Source organism: Odontesthes bonariensis, chromosome 8 (assembly GCF_027942865.1).
Source record: "Odontesthes bonariensis isolate fOdoBon6 chromosome 8, fOdoBon6.hap1, whole genome shotgun sequence".
Classification (NCBI taxonomy): Eukaryota; Metazoa; Chordata; class Actinopteri; order Atheriniformes; family Atherinopsidae; genus Odontesthes; species Odontesthes bonariensis.
In genome coordinates this window covers 10,734,530-10,751,509 of record NC_134513.1, presented here as the reverse complement: position 1 = coordinate 10,751,509, position 16,980 = coordinate 10,734,530, and the positions used below count along the sequence as shown (strand labels likewise).

The following is a 16,980-nucleotide window of genomic DNA, read 5'->3' as shown; positions in this document are numbered from 1 at the left end:
AAATGTAGAGACTTACGTTTCAGATGTTAAATAGTAACGTGGAGTCCTCTGTATCTGCATTGAGATCAACTCACACATGCATGGCTCAGTTTTCCATTTCCTGTTTTACCCTCTGCTTACTTTCATTTTCACTACCTTTTTGATGAAGTCTGGACATGTGATTACTGGGTTAGGTATAGATACCAAAACCGTTGGATGTTGACATGAAAATACACCATTCACAAACATTAGAGCATGCTGAGAAATGGACATGGTCATACGAAAGTGTCGTGACATCCCAGCAAAGTGTTACATATCAATGAAAATAATATTGAATATATTAACATTTAACATTTGAACCTTTATTTGTTCTTTCTGCCTGAAAAAAAAAAAAGAAACAAGCACTCGACTAGATTCGCTTTAAGTCATTATCATTTCCTGTCAGGTGAAAATAATCGAGGGGAGTCAAGCATTCACTGAATGGGCGAAAAATTAAAAAAATTCCAAAAGATCACTTATATCCATCTGAAAACCCCCAGTGGAAAAACCCAGAAACCACTCCAAGCCAACTGTCAGGAAGTAGCACGCTGCTACGTGATGTCATCTCTCATTATTACGCACGGCGGCTCTGCTTGATGATCGGGCTCAAACAGCAGCGGAAAAAATCTGTGAGACTAGCAGTTTCTCAGCATGCCAGAGGAGCGGGCAGTCTAACAGCGAGTCGACAAAACCTGAAGCAGTTTCTTCAAGGCTGACGCGTCCATTGTCGCAAAACCTACAAACCCACGAGAGAAAAAGACGCAAAAAAATACTCCGAAGATCCGAAGGTATGTGATTACCGACGCTTGTTTTAAACTGCCTAATGACAAGCGCAAAAAAGTGACAGGTCACGGCGTTGTCTTTTTGTTTAATTGTTTCTGAGCGCATATTGTGTGGTATTCGATGTGCGGTTCCATTTGCTCTTTTTCCACCGTCACGCGTTGGTATCATTGCGGTGATAACGACTTCTGTACGAAGTCTGGTTTGATTTGGATGGCTGTTTTTGGTGGATTAGACATTTCCACCAGCTTTCAAACGCATCTTAGCAACATTGATCTTCTTATTGATAAGTCTCATGACCCCAGCTTCCTTGCCGACGACATATCTCCTCCCCTCACCATAACCCTGTAGCCTACTGAATTGAAATGTGCACACCAGAAACAATTATTATTAATGTTGAGCCATGGAGCAGAGGTCTTCAACAGGGGGTCCGCGACCCCCAGGGGGTCTACGGAGGTACTGCAGGGGGGTCGCGAAATCTTTGGTTGATTAGACGATTTTAAATTATTATTATTATTTTTTTTTCTAAACAGTTTTTTCTCACAAATTGTGTTCAAACGTGTGCCATCCACAGATAGTTTGAGGATTCATTGTCCCATCTACATGCACGACTGGCATGTAGTTGATTTTCCCTTAAGAGTACACATCTATGAAATCAAATTAACTTACTTCTTTTTTGATTTATTGTTGTTGCAGGCAACTCTTCTTGGGAATCATGATGGCTGCACTACTTAATCTGTATGCCATTGGAACGGCATTCTCTGTCTTCGTATGGATTTTTGAAATAGCGGACTCCTTTGGTGGTCTCATGTACAGCCCTGGCCATCACTACATGAATGAAATGGATCACCAGATGCAACGTCAGCTCTCCACCAGCAACCACCGAGGACTATCTGTTACTAAAAACATTGGCTCATGAGGGAATCGCAACGCTTCACTTGTTGGACCTTGGAAAGGAACATGACTGTTTACACTGAATGCAAACTCCCTGCGGATTGTTCAGATTGTTCAGTTTTGTTCCATCTGCTGTCAAAGATTTTTTCTCCCGCAGCTAATTCCTCTAAGAGCAGCTACCAATCTTAAGACTGTCACTGCACTACTGAATAACCGTTTGCACTAAAACTAGAAAGTTTTGCTCTGTGTAATGAATAAAATGTGTGTTTTGGATTTTTTTCATTCTTGCACGAGTGCTCATTTATTGAAGCTCCTCTATTGGACGCGGGTGACAAGTACATAAAAGTACCAAGAATTGGGGGGGGGCATATTCTGGCAGCAAGTCAGGGACTGAAAATTAATAAAGCAAAGAGGGATTTACAAGCCCTCGTGACAGACAGGTCCTGACAAAGTGAGTACGCTGCGAGAAAACAAAGAAAGAGTAGCCCTTAGATGTAGGATTGCGCAACAGCAACCTCCTGAACACAGTTTTTTTTCTGTGTTCTTTGAGTAACTATGCAAACACTTTGGAGATTTTTTTTAGTGAAGTGAAGTGAAATTTATTTATAAAGCACTTTTCAGCAACAAGGCGATCCAAAGTGCTTTTCAACCTTAAGTGCTGGGTTTGGATTTGTCTCTTGAGGAGGTAATTTTGCTTTCAATTTTTTTTTTCTAACTTGTTTTCACAGGCTTCATTTAACCCCATTTTTTCTCTTAACTGTTTTTTTTTTTTGTTTTGTTTTCACTTGCAGTCTACCATGTTGAGATTAACATGTTGGCCCACTCACGCTCACATATTAACACGGGCCATTCTTCTAAGGTGACTCATTATCAAGTCATCGTTTTTCATGTTTTGCCTTTACGTGTCTCAAAGTCCTCACAAATTATTCTGCCAGTTTTCCTACCCTCCTAAGTAGGATTTCTTCACTTACGCAACACATCAAACATTAACAACACCGGCTTTATAGTTTACTACAACTCATTATCCATGCTGGTAAACGTCTGGTCAGACAGATCAGAGGCAGTGGTGGAGACTAAGAACATTAACTCAACTACTGTAGGTGCGCTACCTTAGTAGTTTGAGGGTACATATAGCCTACTTTCCCAGTTTTTCACTTACATTTCTGAGAGGAAGCTTGTTTTTTCTACTCCTGTACGTTTCGAACATAACCACAGATTTGAGATTAGGTTTCTTTTATAAAGTGGAAAAAATAAAAAATGATACAAAGTGTCTTTTTTTCTTTAAAAAGTCAACACGTTGCTATAGATTAAATGTAATGTTTCCAACCTTTTCTGGTTTATGGCTGTTTCCCCAAATCATTGCGTCTGTGAGTGAATAAATTCTGAATCATCCTCCACACCTATTCCGATTAAAACACGTCAGAGTGAGGTCATATCTGTTGCACTGTCTAGATATTTATTATCATTTGTATTATACACTGATTCGTATCACAATTACATAAAGCCGACATGAAGTTTGATTATTTCTGTTGGACATTGGATAAGCGTGCTGCACTTGAGATTTGCAACAACAGCCAAAGGCAAAACAGCTGTGCTTCATCAATGGCACCGCTGTCAGCTGAATCCTTTTTTTTTTTTTTTTTTTTTTTTTTGTTAGAGTTTATTTAAACACTCTTGGTTGTTCATGCCCACTTGCAAGTTACTCGGCTGTACTAACAATTAGCGTAATACATTGTGCGTAAAAGCGCTAACTCCCCTGAGGCACTGATGCTTATCCAAATGGAGGCATCAGACGTGAATACAAGTCGAACTGTTGAGATTATTTGTCTCTATACGACTGCTACTGATGCTCTAATATGCTGCATTCATGCCTCATTCTGCTTCAAGTGGAGAAGCTCATTAGAGTGATGGATTTTCTTCTCCGAGATTCACACATTTTGGGCTGCCCACGAGCGCATACAAATCAATCTCTCACAATTAGACTCTCAATTCGCTCTTTGTAGACCCATTCTTCCCCTCACATTTTCAGCTGCGCACAAGATGCATTCATATCAACTCCTGAGATGTTAATCCTCCCTGCAGCGAGGTCACCTGAATGCGGGCAGAAGCACCTGCTGACGGTGGAAGCGCTACTTAACACGGCACTTTTTATGTTAATGACCCGTCCAAGCACTTCCCACCCCCACTTGCCTTCAAAGCGCAACACCACTAACTGAGGCAGTATCGACGGAGCATCTAAGCCACTGGTGCGCATATTGTTATTCCACTGAGGGTCAGTCGCTGTAAAAATGACCTGGAGACTCGTGGTCCTCTGTGGTGTGTGCTTCCTCCCCCTTTTTCTTCTGCGTGCTGATAGCAGCAGCCGTTGGGGGAAAACTGTGACTTTCCATCGGACCCCGCGTAGTAGGGGCCAAGTGCGCGCACGTCCCAGGAGGGAAACCAGCAGCTCCTCCGGCATCTCCAACCCTTCTCACGGTCCTGCCTTCACCTCCTGTCGGATTCCACTCACTCCAGCCGAGCACAAGGTGCTGGACGACAACACTCACGAGGTGAGATGTAAAAGAGTTACGGCCCGTTGTTTTCTGCATTGTTTAAGGGTTTCCTCTCAAAGCCTTGTTGATTCCTGACATTTTTGCAGTGTTTGCCTATTACCACTATAATATTCGATCACGATATACTCACGATAAACCATTTACTTGCCTTCCCTCCATAATATTCTTTCCCCTCACGTTTGTTGGAATGTTGCAGCATTTAAGCTGTTGCAGTGTCTTTTGACCATCACAGGGAGTGGAAATTGCTGAATCAAATAGATTTTTTTTGTTGTTGTTTTTTTAAACATAAAACAAATGTTCACACGTGTGAGCCTTTCTCCTCTCTCTTTCTCCTAGACAGGGTTTAATGGTGATGATGGCTCCTATGTGATTCTCACATGGGTGGGCGATGGTACAGGAGTGAGTATTTTTGAAGTGCTGCAATATTATAGTTTGCATTTTTTTAGGCAAAATGTTTTAAAAACTTTGTATTTTCAAAAATTTGCCGGACAAAGAGGCTTCTTTCGTGCATCACAAATGGGAATGATAGCTCAAAATGTGTTGATATATATATATATATATCTATATAGATTCTCGTGACTCTGCTCTTAAAGTTTGAACTGTTGCCACATTTAGGTGATCCTGGTACTCTCAACAATCAGCGTTCCACTTGATTCTTTCCTAGAAGGAGGTTCATCACGACTTTATCGAAGGTGAGCCAGCAGCTAACCTACACATTCTGCCGACTCTGCACTGAACTCGGTCAAAAACAGTCTTTGCTTTCCCATCAGTACGGATTATGGCAAGTCCTTCCATGACATCTCCCTCCGCATTAACCACACCTTCATCAAGGAGGAGTTTGGAGTCAGTGTTGGACCAGGGAGCTCAGTAAGTTAACCATTGCATCCTCTATCAAAATGATTCTGGGGGCTATTGTTGTGACCTTATAGCCCTCCACCATCTTTGTAAATGATTGATAAGAACTACAGGATTGGGAGGTGGTGTAGAAACTTTAAGCTTCTTAAGGGGTTGAGCTGGAAAGTTTATGACACCCGGTTTGTGGCGTGAGTAAAGTAGTTGCTTAACTGTGCTTCATGCGGTTGAGAAGTTCACAATGTTGTGACATGAAAGTATGAAGACATCTCCCATGCTCTCCAATCAACTTCAGACACATCTTCTCTGTTCAAACATTCTTGCCACGAACAGTGAATAACTTTTTAGCACTGACCGCATATTTAAAAGTACAGTTAGCTTGAAAAAAAAACTGAAATTGAAATTTATCACAGGAATTATGCACCAATGTTTTTTTTTAAATGCGAGGAAAACCAAAAATGTTCAAAATAACATGTTTTCATGGATGTAGGGATGTATGTCTTATAAACTCCCTATCCCCAATTCTGCCCCCAACCTCGACTTTGATTACAGGTGATACTGACTGCAGACACACCTATACTTAATAATCCAGGAGGGATCATCTTCACCTCCACAGATGCTGGTGCAACCTTCAAGTTCATCCAGCTGCCCTTTCACCTGGCTCAGCCAATCACGTACCACTTCCTCAACCCTGACTACCTTGTGGCCCTCAGCATCGATGTGAGTCTTTTCATTTTCACCTCCCCGCCCATGTTTCCCCTAGATTTTTGTCAGTGGTTTCCCTCGCTTTGTTTAATAGCACTTGGCTGACACACGGTCGCACGTGTGTAGCACACACATCAAGAACACACCTTAAAGCAAAGGCAAACATTCTTCTTTCTCCTGACTTGCAGGGCGGTCTTTGGCTGTCTCTGGACTTTGGTGCTAAGTGGACAAAAGTCCATGATGGAGTGCATTCTTTCTCATGGTGAGAAAAACAAGAACAGAATTAGCCAGCTTGGATCGCTTGATAAGAAAAATAAAATGATATGTTCCAGATATCATGATTCTCACAATATGAGGCAGTTTGCTTTAAATAAATGTAGTTTATCGCAGTAGTATTATAGATAGTACATTGTGTTTTACAAGTAAAAAGAAAGCAATCAGAGTACCAACTCATAATAAGATTGTTGTGACATTTTTCGTGTGTCATTTTGCAACTTCTTCTTTCCATTAGGGGGGCGGGGATCAATTTATTCTTCAGTTGCAGCCGAGTAGACACAGGTAAGAAACTACAAAATTGTGCAATAGAGTAAAAAATAACTTTAATATAAGCTAAAGATGATATTTATATGCAGTGCAAGGTATAATATTTAAAAAAAATAAATACACTTTGTTCTTCAAAAGAGTCCTTTTTAAACACTTAAAAAAGTTTTGAAACCTCTAAAACCACATCCTTTCTGGATTGCATGAATGGTTTAGATGCTTTGCTGTAATTGGTAGTTAGAGTATGTTCTCTCAAGCATCACCATTTGATTTTCCACAGACAATAGAGCCAAACCATTATGTCACAATGGATGTCTACTGAAACACTGCAAGGTGGTCATTCAAGGAGGAGCAAAGTGCGGGACACCAGGAACAGATTATAATCCAATAATTCAAAGTTTATTGCCAAGCATCAGTGCAGCAAAAAAAGGCAAGGAAGGGGCAGAGAGAAAGCAAATCCAAAACACAATCCAAAAGTTCCAGAGAAAAATAGCTCAAAGTTCCTTTTTATGGAAACTCAGGGACATAACTAACACCTGAGTAATCTATAACCTTTCTTTGCAACTGTGTTTCAGAGTGCTATCTGCAGCCTTTACTCTCTTTTGTGTGTTTCCTCACTTCCTCGCTCAGTTCCCGACAAAAATAGTAAATGGTGTCCTTTCTCGAGTCTGTCTATGTTGGATATTTTCTTCCTGCTTTCTTCCTTTGTTCCTACCATCACTTGGATGACTCGCTTGGATGATAAAGTTGAACTAAATCAAATCATGAATCCAGTTGTGTATCAGTACTGCTTGGCGTTTTGATGTAATTCACTCATATAAGCCTAGTTTTCTATGTCTCAAATGCCAACTTGTGATATTAATGTAGTGAACGACAGAAAAAATTAAACAAATGATTATAAACTGGATTTAATAGATCATGTTGCTGAAAATAATACCCGGGGCTAAGTCTTGCCTCAAGTAAGTGCTTTTTAGATCAAGACCCAAGGAGTCAGTGCTGTTCTTTAGCTTGTTTTTTATGCCCAGAATTCTATGTATTGATTATCTTTTGTTTTTTTGGGTGTTAAAAGGCAAATTAAATAATAATAATGATAATTAGAAAAATGTGTTGTCCTGCTGTCCTCTGTTAAATAGCATTCAAGCAGCTATGTAAAAAAAATAAAATAATAAACTATCAGAAAACAAGCTCTAGTGTTGCGTGTCCATGAGCTAAAGTTGTACTTTATTGAGGGGAAATATAGTCAAGAAGTTCAGGTTTCTTATTTAGCTCACTTGTATTTTTGTCACCCTAGTTGAGGCGGATGAGAGGGGAGATTTACTGCTGAAGAGGACTAAAGATCTGGGCAAGACCTTCTCAACAATTCATGAGGACATTTACAGTTTTGGATACATTGGGGCTTTTCTCTTCTTCTCAGTGATGGAGGACTCGGTAAGATGGATCAACTTGTAGCAATTATATTATCACACAAATGTTTGAAAATCTACCTCTCTGGATTATCTTTTTTGTGTTTGCCTCTAGAGGTCTCCTCGTGTCATGTATTTCTCATCAGACCAAGGAGATACTTTCAGTCGAGCAGTACTTCCTTCCGCATCCACTGAGCAGGTGAGTTTTTGTTCATTTCTGTTTGTTAAGACAGCAACAATAAGCCCATAAGTTGCTGTAAAACGAAAATAAAAGTTCTTAAAACCCGGATATTTGTCTTGCTACAAAACAGGACACATTATGTTTTTTATTCCTAAGCTAATTGTGTTGAGAGCTCCAGGAGCACACACTTGCAAAACCACAAGGCAACCACAAATTAAACAAATGAAACTCAAAAATAACACCAAATAAGAAGCCCAACTTGATAGCATGATCACAGTCTGTAAACAAAACCAGCTGTTGTGTCACGCAGCAAAGCAGCAGCACATCCACCAAACCACCCCCAGTCTCTGGAGGTGGTTTTTCTAAGTTTTTCACATAGAAAAACTTTAGTGAAAAGAGAAAAAAAAAGATCGTCAACCCACTTTCCATAAAGTAGCTCTTGTATCGATAACATGCAGCCTCAGCACACAGTGTTGCATTATTTTCTTATTTCTGTTCCCCATTGCAAAGTAAAAAGAGGAATTGTAAAGATGCCTGCAGAAGTCAGATTCAGTTAAAATAGCTACAGTGATAGAACTTTGGAAATAATCATTCAAAGCTACCGGAAGTGCACAGATGTTAATGAACAGCTGGATCTAGAAATGTAATTTTAGATATATACAAAAACAGATTCAGTTACAATTTTATATTAGAAATATAGTTTTATTTGATAAGAGAATGATAAAATGTTCGTTACCCTTAACAGCCCGTCGGCAACACCAAATAATGCATTTTTCTTGTGATGCTCTGCCAGGGCTTTACTGAAGCATTCTTCCGTTACTCTTTGTTTGTGAGTCTGTCTGCCTCCTGAGCTACAGTCACCCCAGGGTTAGAGTTAGTGTGGGAGTATATTTCCAAAGAATGCTGTTCGAGAGCTGTTTCAGCTTGTTACAATGGTTTTTGATCACTCTTGCTTTTCAGTTCTTTAGGCCAATGGTTGTTTTTCATGTTGTGGTATCCACTTTTAGGAAATCTTCTCTATCTTGGAAAATGAAATGCCTATTGGTTGTGTTTTGTGAAAGAGTTTGTCATTACCGTGGAAAAGAATTATCCACCCTGGTAATCTTATGCTCATCAGATATTTTTCCTGCTTGATTAATCAATGAATACTCAATAAATAACAGCTGTCTGTGGAGCGTATTTTTTAGTAAACTGTCACATTACACAGGTGAACAAGAGTTACATATTAAAGAGCTATAGTTTTTGATTCCTTCTGCCAGTTTGGATATAAATTCTAAGACACTGGTTGGGACACCATATTCAGTTTAAGAACAAACAAAAGTGGCAACATTTCCTATTTCAACACTAACTGAACACACACCTGCTGTGGTGAAATACACTCCCACACATCTTGTTGACACCGCAAACACACATTTTCTGTCATGGCAATTAGATTTTTTTTATGGTGAAGATTAAATTAGTCATCAAAAAAGACATTTTTCTGCAATTCCAATTTTTTTGACCCGCATGCGCTCTCTCACTCGATATCTCTTGGTGTTTGCAGTTTTACTCCATCCTGGATGGAGACGAGGATATGCTCTTCATGCATGTGGACAACCCGGGGGGTAACAAACACAGCAACAAACACACACACACACTCACACAGGCACAGTTAATCTCTTTGTCCATATTTTCCATTCAGGAGACAAAGCACACACCTACAAAATCTTAATAGCATGCCTGACACATATTTGCAAATAGGCCCTCACAGCATGACAATTTATTGCTCACTCAGCCCCTTTTTGTTGTAATGGAAAAGCTCAAATAGAAAGGGCGAACTGGTTTATCAGGTCCTTGGTGTCGCTGACAAATCAAATAACTGAACTGTGTGTTTGTGCATGCGATTCTAACACCAAGTCTTTGTTCTTCTATTCTCCACTTCCTTTTCTGTACCCCCACCTCCCTCTTTCACTCCTTCTGTCTTTCGCATTCTTTTCGGGTGACTCTGACATCGTTATAATTGAGTTTTTCTCCTGGCACCTGTTTCAGTTTGTGCTGTTTAGGTAGTTGATGGGACTTTTGAACTACAGAGATAAATAGAGGAGATATGGGGTACGGGGGCTTTATCTTTTGTCTGCTGAAGGGAGGGAGATTTGTGTTACACTGCAAAAGCTGACAAATATATCTTTGGATCAGGGTGTAACACAAACACTCTCACACACACACACACACACTCTGAACCACACCTCTCACCTCAGTGCCTCAGTGTGGCTTGCCCTTCATGCCTTTAGCTGTCACATGTGTCAGCTTCATACACATAAAGGATGACTAATGATGACTTGATGCTGAGGTTGAGAGTTTTAAGTTGGTGTGGCATCACCTGTTCCCAGCTCTGCGTTCCCTTTGTTATTTTCGGGCTGTTCGTCTCCCCCTTGTTGGAGAATTGGATACGTATCTTTATTTATCAGTCAATCTTTATGTTTTAATGATGTGTAAACACCAAGATGCAAAAACGTTGAATCTTAGATTTCCAACAATGCAGCTGGATGATATTCCCTGATAAATAGTCTTTTACACTTCCAATTTTAACATATGATCTTTGTTGTTTTGTCACATTGTCTTCAAGCCCCACCTGATAGGGACAGGCCATTCACCCATTTGATGGATTAGGTGTTATAAGGTCTGTGTTTTATCCCCAGATACCTACTTTGGGACCATGTACACCTCAGATGACCGCGGTATCTTGTTTTCCAAGTCATTGGAGCGCCACTTGTTCGATGGGCAGAGGAAGAGCGATTTCACCAACATTACGTCATTGAGGGGGGTTTACCTCACGAATAAACTAGATGTGGGTAAGTTTCTCAACCATCCAGCTCCTGATACACCTTTGCACACAGACATATTGGATCTGACAAAGGTCTTTGAACTTGTATTTGGTTCAAATATTCAAGATATTATTTGGTTTAGTCCAAGTTGGTTAGTCCATGTTATTTAGCTTTGGCTTTCTTGTTATTTAGTCTTTGGTTGTCCATTTGAATGTTTGCTGTTTGTATTAGTCTTGTCTTGTTTGAGTTAGTTTCTTGTTTTACTTTCCTCCAGTAGTTGTCCTCAGTCTGCCTGTTCAGGTTATTAGCTCCTCTCACTCACCTGTGTTCAGTCAGCCGCAATTGTTCCCTCATCAGTTCCCCCACAGTATTTAAGCTCTCTGATTTATCACAGTTATTGTCAGATCCTCACTGTTACAATCTAGTTGGTTATTTTCTGTATCATAGTTCATTCATGGCAGGACTGACACCTTATTTGTTGCGCATTGATGTCCTATTTGCAAAGATTGGGGCCATGATAGGTGACATGACAGTTTAATACAATATTATGTTGCACCCATATATTCTACACACTGAAATTTTAAGCCATCTTTTTTATTAGTTTTTGTTTCAAAGCTATATCTACCTCACCACTGCTCTGAGTGTTGAACTGAGTATGTTGCCCTACTCTCATTTGAACTTGAAAATCTTTTAGGGGCTTAAAAGATTACACGAATGATGACCCGAGCACTTTGTTTCGTTCCAGATGGCCGTATAAGATCTGTCATATCCTTCAACAGGGGAGGGTCATGGAGACAACTTAAAAAACCCGAGAACGTGGATTGTGGAGACCATGTCAAAAGCGTACATTTAAAGGAGAAACTTCTTTGCGCGCCTTTGTATTCATTAAATTCTAATCCTTCAATGTGTTTATTAAAGTTCTTTATGTGCGTTTACTATCTCCCAGTGCAACCTTCATGTTCATGGAGAACACAGTCGCAAGAACGAAATAGTACCCATGCTTGCTCTGTCTGAGCCAACTGCCATTGGTCTTGTTATTGCACACGGTAATTTAACAGAAATGTACTTATATTAGTTTCAAAACAAAACTTTTTTTTCCAAGTTATCATATATATTGAGATGTAATGGAATAATGATCTCCTATTTTCATCAGGGTCTGTGGGCAATTCTCTGTCATCATCACAGCACCCAGATGTGTTTGTTTCCTCAGATGGGGGGTATAACTGGAGGGGGACCCTGAGGGGCCCTCACCACTACAGCATATTGGACTCTGGGGGTCTCATTGTAGCTGTGGAATCCCATCATGGAGGACAAGTCAAGACTATCAAGTACTTAAAAGATACAACCCTAATTCTGAAAAAGGCTGGGATGCCATGTAAACTGTAATCATGTGTAAATTTCTTAAACCAATATTCCAATCACAATAGAACAAAGAGAACAAATCAAATGTTGAAAGTTAGACATTTTACGTTTCACTGGAAGTGTTCCCAAGCACATGCAGTGATTTCCATGACACAGTAATGCACATTTTAATGCAGTGGTGCCTGAGAGCCTGAAGATCATGGGCATCAGATATTGATTTTCAGCCATGTTCCCTCTGTGGTATAGATATACTCCAGAGTCTCTGAATCTTTGATGATATTATGTATTTTGAAAATGCTTCACAATTAGTCGATATTTACCTCCGGGAGACTCTGCCTCCTTAAGGTGCTTTTTCTTTTTGCTACTGACCTGTTGCCAATTAACCTAATTAGTTGCAGCATTTTCCTCCCTGTTTCTCCATAATGTTTTTAGCTTTTTCAGCCTTTTGTTGCCTTCGTCTCAACTTCTGAGACATAAGCTACTTCTTCTTCTTTACATTTTACACAGCATAACAACCTTTTTGGAATTGGGGTCATATATATATATATAAATATATATATATATATATATATATATATTCATTTATTTTTACCACAAACCCAATTAAGTGAAAGTAATATCTCACAGTAACATGTAAAATAATGCTTTGTTTTAAGTTAATTTAAGGCTTTCTCATATTCTCAGATTTTCCACTGATGAAGGCCAGTGCTGGAAGTCGTATAACTTCACTGAGCAGGCTTTCTTCTTCGCAGGCCTGGCATCTGAGCCAGGCACCAAGGCTATGAATGTCAGTGTGTGGGGCTTCCGGCCCGAGGAAGACGGCCAGCCCATGTGGGTGGCTGTCACCATTGATTTCCAGAGTCTCATTACCAGAGAATGTAAGTCTAGCACCAGATCATATAAAGTATATTCTTTTCATGACTTTACACCTATTTATTTACATGAGTTTTTCTACTGTGAGGCGGAATCTTGGAACTCATTTTCATTTTGCATTGCTGTTCTTGATTTCTCTTTGGTCGTCCTTCTCTAAGCCAGAGGCCTTAATGTGTAGTTTAACAAATTGGATTCTACCTTGAGCACATTATATGCCAAGGTTGACGCAGTTTGTCCTACTTCTCTTTTTAAATATTGAAGTCATGAAAGTCTTCAGCCAAATTCTCGGGGACTTTTTCCAGTACCTTTCTTGTACTGTTTAGCTTTGTTACAGGAGCCTGCTATGTGACAAGACGGCACATTTGCTGGACCAGCTCAAATTAAAACACTGCTTTAGCATTGCCTGAAAATGCTAAAGGGCCATTTTGTTTACACATAATAGTTTCTATATTAATAATACAAACAATTTTGTTTGTATTTTTTATACCAATTTTGTTATGATAAAGTTGCCAGGGACAGTTACATGGTAACAGGTCATGATTAAATCCATCAGGTAATGGCCAGGACTATGAGGAGTGGTTGGCACATTCCACAGAAGGGGACTCGGAGAGAAATGGCTGTGTCCTGGGTGTAAAGGAGACTTACAGGAGGCTAAAGAAGGAGTCTGTGTGCCGAAATGGGCGAAACTTTGTGGTGAGCAAGAAGCAAAGCCCCTGCTTGTGCACCAGAGAGGATTTCCTATGGTATGTATTGTTTGTAGCATGTTACTGGAACTGCACTGATATCACAAATCTTATTTCCTGAAGAGTTGGTACGTCGTCTAAAATGTAGTAAAAATGCAACCCTGTAATTTGTTGATTTGTCTGAACCTCCATCTTAAAATTGACACAAGCAACACACTTGAAAAATATTGAGAAAGAGGCAAAGAAACACAGAAGTTCATAGAAGATACAAGTAATGCTGACGAAGTGCATTACTGCCTGGTCTGCCTGTACTCCAGATCTCTCTCCTGCTGAAAATATATGGCGCATCACAAAGAGAAGGATCAGACAACAACCACAGACTGTTGAGCAGCTAAAATCTTGTATTCAGCAGGAATAGACCCAAATTCTTCTTGCAAAACTGTAACATGTAGAATTCTTAGTTCCCAACTCTTTCAAAAGTACAATTAAAACAAGAAAAAAAAGAAGAGTGATGTACTATGGTGATGAACATGCCTCTGTCGCAACTTGTTTTTAGTGTGTTGCTGCATCAAATTTCAACTTGTTTTTGTTAAGTTTTAATTGTTTTTTTTTTCCGAATATTTAGCATTACTGGTGTAGTTGGAGGATTTCTGTAAAACCACTCTGTCTCCTTAACAGTGACTATGGTTACTATCGTCACTCGAACACCTCAGAGTGTGTGAGACAACCAGGTGCTGCAAATAAAACCTTGGAGATGTGTCTGAATGGAGAGGAGGATGAACTTCTGACAACAGGGTAACAGTCACTCCTTAAAAGTGAAGACCTTAAAGACCCCCACCTCCCTGCTGTGCTCTCACACATCTTCTTGTATTCTCAACATGTTTACAGGTACCGAAAGGTCCCTAGTGACAGGTGCGAGGGGGGATTCACTCTTCACCTCGCTGACCAAACAGTCATCCGACCTTGCGGGGTTAAACCCAGCCCTGGTCCTCCTGCCAAGTCCACCTCTTCAGTCACACACTTCGACACACCGGTCAGTAGGTCTGCTTTTCGGCTGTACTCTGTGTGCTCTCTCTTGAGTTCCGCGTCATCAGTTTTTCCAGAATATATGAGCTGTTGTGTGTATTTTCCAGAGAGAAAGGCTGGTGTTGATTCTGGTCTGTGCAGGAGCAGCAGTCATTGTTCTGGTAGCTATCGTCTCTGCGTTCTTTGCTGTCAGGAGAGTGGTTTACAGGACCAGGTGAGTTAGACACAAACCCCTGCATACACTCCCTGAACCATCGAGCATGAGTGTGCAGGAGCTGATCAGTGTGGTTTCTACAGGGCACCTACGTATCGTTTCTCCAACCTACGCATGCAGGATGATGATAACTGCATCACAGCTGATCCTGAAAGTGCTGCCAGCAGCAATGGCACCGCCTGCCAACTGGACTCAGACGATGTGAGAGTTTTGTTTATTTCAAGACTTTGATTAAGTCTAAGATGGTGCCATTTCCTCCATGTTCACTGATACTTTTGTGTTCTTATTTTCCCAGGATCTTATTGAATGACATAAGACACAGTTTCATGGATAAAAAGAAAAAAAATGATTGAGACCAGCTGCGCTGAAAGAGACTGCTAGCTACATTTTTTGGACTTTTAGGGGAGAACCTCTCGCCTCAAGTTTTGCAGTTTGTTGAATGAAAATATATGAAAATAATAAATGTTAATTTATTGAGCTAATGCCCTCTTTTCCCCCTTTGCTTTGCTTTCCCTTTGATTTGTACAGTATTTCTATTTTACGATATTGACTATTTTGCACCACCCTTTTCTGCTTTTTTATGTGAAAACACACCTGAGATAATCCTGAAAATGTGCATTAACTGGAAACCAAATTCTTCCTGTTCACTCTGTTGGGCTTGTTTATGTTTGAAACAGGCAAAAAAAAAAGAGATGTCTGAGTTGACATACTACAGCCAGATACATTTTACTGCGCTGTTTGTTGTTAATTTATATCAAACACTGAATTTCAGGAAACTTGACATGGAATGTCATAATGTAAGTAATCAACTCAGGAGGTTTTATGGTGGTACCTACAGTATAAGTTACATCAGGGGCAGTCCTAGGGGCGGGCAGACCGGGCAGGCGCCCGGGGCGGCATCGCAGAGGGGGCGGCATCGCGGGGGAGTGGAAAAAAAAAAAAAAAAAAAGATGATTTAAAAAAATAAATAAATAAATAAAAATTTAAAAAATAAAAATAAAAATCGAGGATGGGGGGGGGGAGGTGTATTCGTGGCGCCCCCATCTTCCCCTCCTCCCCTTGGCCAGACTTAGACTCAGATCACACATCATCAATACACGTTTCGGCCACAGTTGTTTTTCGGCGCCCCCATCTTCCCCTCCTGACACTCACCTCTCGTGCAACGCAGCACAGTGCAGTTTGTGCAGGGGGGAGGGGGAATGATTCAATGTTTTTTTTTTTCCTTTTGTTGATTGTATTTTTCCACTTGGTCGGTCATTTGTGATTTCAAGCCTTTCATTCACTCACAGGGTGATAACAAAAAAAGTGTCAAGTGTAATCATTATCATTATGACACAATAAAGTATTAAAAAATATATATATTCTTGAATGTTTGTACTTTACCGTAGCACCTGATTGTATTTTAACTGCCTTAACCCCTTAGCATTCCTGGTGATTTGCCTGAAGGAACGCCTGCAAACTGCACTTTTTCTTAAACGGTCACTGTAGATTATTCTACAGGAAAAACTACATATGAGCCTTTTCCTCATGGCTTGAAGGAAGCCTCTCTTTGAGCTGGGCTCCGTTGACCAATAGGAAAGAAATTCGATGGAGCGAGGGGAAGCGCTTTACGCAGGGCCTGGCCATCATTGGCTGAAGCTGTTGTAGAAATCACCCAGCAACCTGACTGCTGAAACGGGACATGTTTAGTGAGGGGGATGAACGCGCGCGGCTTTCAAATAAACACAGAAAACAGGATGTTTGATGGCATTTCGTGTCGTGTGGATGGAAATAATTAATTACGCAAAGAAACGTCGTGTTATTTCGATGCAGCAACATTTACGCTGCATATTCATGCCTTTGGTGGACTTAAAGTGAGGATTTTGACCAAAACATTTGTACTGGGCTCGTTCTCCTGATGGATACGGAGAGAAAGATATTGGAGCTGTTTCTGTGCCAGAGGGCGAGGGGGGGCGGCGGCGGGCCGCCACTGATTTTCATCCGATCCACCATTAATGTCTGAATGCACGTTACAGTTTCTGCTTTAAATCTGTCCATTAGGGGGCACCTGCGCCGCCGCAACTTGTCCTATCTTCCGCAAAATAAGTGTAAAA

At 40.5% G+C, this 16,980-nt stretch overlaps 1 protein-coding gene and 1 long non-coding RNA gene across 4 annotated transcripts; both read left to right on the top strand.

The window, feature by feature from the left end:
- The first annotated feature begins 238 nt into the window (after positions 1–238).
- On the top strand, positions 239–1,974 carry LOC142385792 (uncharacterized). Its single transcript, XR_012770228.1, has 2 exons — positions 239–806; positions 1,495–1,974. It is a non-coding gene; the product is annotated as an uncharacterized LOC142385792 (long non-coding RNA).
- Positions 1,975–3,910: 1,936 nt separating this feature from the next.
- Positions 3,911–15,806, top strand: LOC142385294 (sortilin). 3 transcript variants are annotated; one of them, XM_075471690.1, is made up of 21 exons: positions 3,911–4,241; positions 4,581–4,643; positions 4,860–4,936; positions 5,015–5,111; positions 5,649–5,816; positions 5,990–6,063; positions 6,313–6,359; positions 7,633–7,769; positions 7,860–7,943; positions 9,469–9,529; positions 10,604–10,756; positions 11,475–11,572; positions 11,676–11,775; positions 11,940–12,057; positions 12,776–12,969; positions 13,518–13,707; positions 14,326–14,442; positions 14,536–14,680; positions 14,781–14,887; positions 14,971–15,088; positions 15,183–15,806. In XM_075471690.1, exons 1-21 carry the CDS (start codon positions 3,981–3,983, stop codon positions 15,195–15,197), a joined length of 2,424 nt encoding a protein of 807 aa, XP_075327805.1. In that variant the 5' UTR covers positions 3,911–3,980; the 3' UTR covers positions 15,198–15,806. The 3 variants fall into 3 exon arrangements, with proteins under 3 accessions (XP_075327805.1, XP_075327804.1, XP_075327806.1); XM_075471689.1 differs by having other exon boundaries at positions 11,883–12,057; XM_075471691.1 differs by lacking the exon at positions 15,183–15,806 and having other exon boundaries at positions 11,883–12,057; positions 14,815–14,887; positions 14,971–15,059.
- Positions 15,807–16,980: the final 1,174 nt, after the last annotated feature.